This window comes from Calidris pugnax, unplaced genomic scaffold (assembly GCF_001431845.1).
Source record: "Calidris pugnax isolate Ruff unplaced genomic scaffold, ASM143184v1 scaffold355, whole genome shotgun sequence".
NCBI classification, from domain to species: domain Eukaryota; kingdom Metazoa; phylum Chordata; class Aves; order Charadriiformes; family Scolopacidae; genus Calidris; species Calidris pugnax.
Window position 1 is genome coordinate 454 of NW_015091108.1, and position 6,241 is coordinate 6,694.

At 55.2% G+C, this 6,241-nt stretch overlaps 1 protein-coding gene across 1 annotated transcript in view; it reads right to left on the reverse strand.

The window, feature by feature from the left end:
* Positions 1-3: 3 nt before the first annotated feature.
* LOC106897419 (SH2 domain-containing protein 5-like) overlaps positions 4-6,241 on the reverse strand; it is a gene marked incomplete at its 3' end in the record, with an annotated part of 7,204 nt that continues 966 nt past the window's right edge. The window contains 5 exon segments of the mRNA XM_014958025.1: positions 4-141; positions 2,146-2,305; positions 2,407-2,509; positions 4,996-5,251; positions 5,958-6,101. Of these exon segments, the coding sequence (XP_014813511.1) occupies positions 4-141; positions 2,146-2,305; positions 2,407-2,509; positions 4,996-5,251; positions 5,958-6,101 (801 nt within the window).

Below are 6,241 nucleotides of genomic sequence, written 5' to 3' on the forward strand. Positions count from 1 at the left end.
GGCTCTGGCGGGCCCCCCGGCGTCCTGCTCCTCCTAGCCGGGGTTGCGGCGGCCGGTGGCCAAGCGGCAGAAGCAGCCCCCCGGCCCCCCCGAGTAGTGAGCCAGGAGGGCGGCCACGCTGGAGAACTCGGCGTTGGAGTGCTGCCGGGGGGGGGGGCCCCCCCCCGCCACCCCCGCGCTCGTCGCACGACACTCGTGCACCCCCAAACCCCCGCGGCGAAGGCACTCGTGTACTTGTGCACCACGCAAACCCAGTGCGCCCCTTGCACCCGTGTGTGCATGCAGAAAAGCACCCCGCCTAGCCACGTGTGCACGCCGCACCGCTGCGCCTCGCACACAGATATACCCACAGATCAAACACAGATCAAACGTGCCCGTGATTCACACTCACACCCATGCACGGATATACTTGTGCATCAAGTGTAACTGCACACCAAAGCACGGATTTGGCTGTGCACTCGCACACTCTGGAACCCGTGCGCCCTGCACCGTGCACAGGGGCACCTGTGTGTCAATGCACCCATGAATCAAACGTGCCCTTGCACCGACACCCCCGTGCACCACGCACAGAGGCACCTGAGCCCTGGTGCAGCCGTGAAGGAGATGCCTCTGTGCGCCCACACACTTGTGGAGCACACACAATTACACACCTGTGCACCCGTGCAACTGTGAAGCAAATGCACCTGTGCACCCCTGCATCAAATGCACATACACACCAGTGCATCCATGCACCAACGCACCACCCCAGTGCATCCGTGCACCAATGCATCAAATGCACCAGTGCACCCCCGTGCAATGAGGTGTCCATGCACAGGTGCACTGGTGTGTAAGTGCATCTGTGCACCAGCACATCTACACACAGCCACACCAAATGCACCAATGCATCCAGGTACAGGTGCACAAATGCACTTACACAGTGCATTAAATGCACCAATACACCCTAGTGCATTGTGTGCTGATGCACCAGCGCATCCATGCACCAATGCACCAACTGCACATACACCCCAGTGCATCTGTGCACAAATGCATCAGTGCATCCACGCACAAATGCACTTACACAGCACAAGTGCATGCGTGTAACAATGCACCAGTGCATCCACGCACAGAGACACTGGTACATCCATGCACCAATGCAGCCATGCACCCCTGCATCAACTGCATGTACCCATTCGTGCATCCACGCACAGACGCACCAACTGCACTGGTACATCCATGCTCCAATGCAGCCATGCACCAATGCATCAACTGCATGTACACACTTGTGCATCCATGCACAGGTGCTCAAATGTGCTTACACAGTGTGGCAAATGCACACGTGTACCGATGCACTTGTGCATGTGTGCAGAGGTACCCTTACACACCAGTGCATCCACGTACCCATGCACCGATGCATCAACTGCGCTTACACACTTGTGCATCCATGCACAGGCAGACCAAATGCACTGGTACATCCATGTGGCAACGCATCAATGCATCAAGTGCACTTACACACTCGTGCATCCACACACAGATGCATCAAATGCACTGGTACATCCATGTGGCAACACACCAATATGTCAACTGCACTTACACACTCGTGCTTCCACGCACAGGCAGACCAAATGCACTGGGACATCCATGCACCAATGCAGCCATCAAATGCATCAACTGCACTTACACACTCGTGCATCCATGCACAGGTGCTCAAATGCACTTACACAGTGTGGCAAATGCACACGTGTACCGATGCACTTGTTCATGCGTGCAGAGGTACCCTTACACACCAGTGCATCCACGTACCCATGCACCAATGCATCAACTGCCCTTACACACACAGGCAGACCAAATGCACTGGTACATCCATGTGGCAACGCACCGATGCATCAACTGCACTTACACACTTCTGCATCCACGCACAGAAGGACCAAGTGCATTGGTACATCCATGTGCCAACGCACCGATGCGTCAACCACACTTACACACTCGTGCATCCCCACACAGACGCACCAAATGCACTGGTACATCCATGCACCAATGCATTAAGTCACTTACACACTCATGCACCGATGCACCCATGCACAGCCCCATCAAACGCCGGTGCCCGGGTGCCACCCTGCCCCACTGCAGCCGAGCCCCCTGCCCCGTGCCCTGCCCGCAGCCCCTCACCTCCACGCAGAACCGGCCCTGCTGGGTCCTGCAGAGCCCATAGGGGACGACGCCGCAGGGCGCCCGCACCCACAGGCACCAGCGCGGGGCTGGCCCGGGCTCGGGGCGCAGCAGGAAGGCACCGGGGACGTCCCGCCGCAGCAGCGCGATCCCCCCATCCCTGGGGAGGAGGAGGAGGAGGAAGGTGGGCGCAGGGGGATGGAGGAACCGGAGGGGAGGGGGTGATGGCAGGAGTTGGGGGGGGAGCTCCCGCCTTCTCACCTGGCGATGCCGGCGAAGGCCCACACGCTCTCGGCGAGGACGCTCTCGTTTTCGGGGAGGAAGGCCAAGCTCCTCGCCCCTTTGCTCTCCCATCCCGCCGCCCCTGCGGGAGCCCGTTAATCCCCTCTTCACCCCCAGATTTAGAATCATAGAATCAATCATAGAATTGCCCAGGCCGGAAGGGACCTCCAAAGGCCATCTAGTCCGACCTCCCCGCAGTCAGCAGGGACACCCCCAACCAGACCAGGTTGCCCAGGGCCTCGTCGAGCCTCTCCTTGAATATCTCCAGGGATGGGGCCTCAACCACCTCCCTGGGCAACCTGTCCCAGTGCTCCACCACCCTCACAGTGAAGAACCCTCTCCTCATCTCCAGTCTAAATCTGTTCCCCTCCAGCTTGAAGCTATTTCCCCTCGTCCTGTCACTGCAGGCCTTTCTAAACAGGTTCTCCCCAGCCTTCCTGTAGGCCCCTTCAGGTACTGGAAGGCTGCTATTAGGTCTCCCCGGAGCCTCCTCTTCTCCAAAAAATGTTACGCAAAAAAACGCTGTGCAAAAAAAGTTCCATGCAAAAAGGCCACGTGAAAAAAGCCCTGCACAACCACGTGCAAAATTGCTGTGCAAAAAAAAGCCATGTGAATACACTCCGTGCAAAAACGCCATGCAAGAAAAGGCCGTGCAAGAAAAGGCCTTGCAAAATGACGTGCAAGAAAAGGCTGTGCAAAACACAGGTCTGCAAAGAAATGTTGTGCAAAAACGCCGTGCAAGGAAAGGCCATGCAGGACACCATGCAAAAACATGCCGTGCAATAACACACTGTGCAAGAAAAGGCCGTGCAAGAAGTGCCAGGCAATACACTGTGCAAAAAAAATGCCTTGTGAGAAAAGGTTGTGCAAGACACTGTGCAAAACACATGCCATGCAATAACGTGCTGTGCAAAACGTCGTGCAAGAAAAGGCCACGCAGGAACTGCCAGGAAAGATGCTGTGCAAAAAAGTACCGTGCAAACACTGCTGTGCAAAGAACTGCCCTGAAAATAGTGCCCTGGACACGCTGCTGTGCAATGAAATACTAGGAAAAAGAAAAAAAAGGGTCGTGCAAGAAAAGGCCTTTGAAGGTAACGTGCAAAAATGTGCTGTGCAAAAATGTGCTGTGCAATAACGTGCCGTGTGACACACTGTGTGAGAAAAGGCTCTGCAAGAAGTGTCAGGCAAAAGGCTGTGCAAAAAATGCCACACAAATACGTAAGATTTAGCGTGCAAAAAAAATGCCGTGGGAGAAAAGGCTGTGCAAGACACTGTGCTGTGCAAGGAACTGCCCTGAAAATAGTGCCCTGGACACGCTGCTGTGCAATGAAATACTAGGAAAAAGAAAAAAAAGGGCCGTGCAAGAAAAGGCCATTGAAGGTAACGTGCAAAAATGTGCTGTGCAATAACGTGCAAAAATGTGCTGTGCAATAACGTGCAAAAATGTGCTGTGCAATAATGTGCCACATAACACACGGTGCGAGAAAAGGCTCTGCAAGAAGTAAGTGTCAGGCGAAAGGCTGTGCAAAAAATGCCACACAAATACGTAAGATTTAGCGTGCAAAAAAAATGCCGTGGGAGAAAAGGCTGTGCAAGACACCGTGCAAAAAAATCTGCTGTGCAATAATGCACTGTGCAAAGCATCGTGCAAGAAAAATGCCGTGCAAGAAGAGCCAGGCAAAACACTGTGCAAAAACCACCATGGAAATAAATACCAGTTTTCCAAAAATCCATCCTGCAAAAAGTGCCCTGGACACACTGCCGTGCAATGAAACACCGTGCAATAAAAAAAAGGCTGTGCAAGAGCAGGCCGTGCAAAATACGGTGTGAAAATGTGCTGTGCAACAACATGCCGTGCGACACACCGTGCAAGAAGTGCCAGGCAAAACATCATGCAAAAAATTGCCATGCAAGAAAAGACCGTGCAAGACACCGTGCAAAAATGTGTTGTGCAATAACACGCCGTGCAACACACCGTGCAAGAAGTGCCAGGCAAAACATCATGCAAAAAATTGCCATGCAAGAAAAGACCGTGCAAGACACCGTGCAAAAATGTGTTGTGCAATAACACGCCGTGCAACACACCGTGCAAGAAAAATGCTGTGCAAGAAGAGCCAGGCAAAACACCATGCAAAAACACTGCCCTGCAAAAAGTGGACACATGGACACACTGCCGTGCAATGAAACACCGTGCAATAAAAAAAAAAGGCTTGTGCAAGAACAGGCTGTGCAAGACATCGTGCAAAAATGTGCTGTGCAAGAAAATGCTGTGCAAGATTATGCTGTGCAAGATTATTCTGTGCAAGACACGGCCGTGCAAGACAACATTGTACAAGGCAAGGCCGTGCAAGATAACACTGTGTAAGACAATGTTGTGCAAGACACGGCTGTGCAAGACAAAACTGTGTAAGACAACACCGTGCAACACAACGTCACACGAGACATGGCCGTACAAGAGAACACTGTAAGACAACGTTGGGCAAGACACTGCCATGTAAGACAATGCCGTGCAAGTCAACGCCGTGCAAGCTGTTGTGTAAGACACCACCCTGCAAGCCAGTGCCGTGCAAAGCCCCGTGGCACGGTCACCATCACCCCGTCGGGGAGCACCCACCCCCGGTGCCCGGGCGCCCAGGGCGGGGGGCGCGGGCAGGCGTCGGAAGGAGACCAGGGCGTTGACGTTGCGCGACACCTCCTCGGGGTTGAGGGGCTCCCGCAGCACCCCCAGCCCCGGGGGGTCCCCCTCACCCCCCTGCTCCTCGGGGTGCGCCAGCAGGTAACCCAGCTGGAAGGAGCGGCAGAGCAAGAGGTGCAGGGTCTGGACCTGGGGGAGGCAAAAGAAGCTGCCTGGAAATATCATGGAACCAGGGAATTGTCGGAGTTGGAAGGGACCTCTAGGGATCATCCAAAGGGACCTCTAGGGATCATCCAGTCCAACCCCCTGCCAAAGCAGGGCTGCCCAGAGCACATCACTCAGGAGCATCCAGGTGGGGCTTGAAGATCTCCAGAGAAGGGGACTCCACACCCTCCCTGGGCAGCCTCTGCCAGGGCTCTGCCACCCTCACCCCAAACAAGTTCTTCCTCAGATTTCAGTGGAACTTCCCATGGTCCAGCTTGTGCCCGTTGCCCCTCGTCCTGTCACTGGGAACCACTGGAAAGAGTCCGGCTCCATCCTCCTTCAACCCACCCTTTAGACACTTGTCAGCATGAAGAAGGTCTCCCCTCAGCCTTCTCTTCTCCAGGCTCAAGACCCCCAGCTCTCTCAGCCTTTCCTCAGCAGGGAGATGCTCCAATCCCTCCAGCATCTCTGTTGCCCTACACTGGACTCTTTCCAGTAGTTCCCTGTCTCTCTTGAACTGGGGAGCCCAGCACTGGAGGCAGGATTCCAGTTGTGGCCTCCCCAGTGCAGAGCAGAGGGGGAGAATGACCTCCCTCCACCTACTCTTCCCTACGCAGCCCATATTAAAATTAATAATAATGGGTTGTGGGGGTTTTTTTTGAGGGGGTGGAGGGGGCTTTGGGGCACTCACCTCACCCGGTGGCCCCACGAAGAGGTGGCAGAAGAGGGTGCTGGCCGGGCTGCGGGGGTTGCGGGCCACGAAGGCGAACTGGTGGTCGGCGGGTCGCCACGTGCTGTAGAGGATGCGACGGAGAGCGTGCGCCATCAGCAGCGTCTGCAGGGACAAGGGGTGTGTGTATATTTGTGTGTGTGTGTGTGTTTCACTGGGGAGCTTCCCCCCCCCCCAGGTGTGCAAGGGGTGCTGGGGTCACCCCTCTTTGCACAACAGGTTGGAGGAGAGGAGAGGAGAGGAGA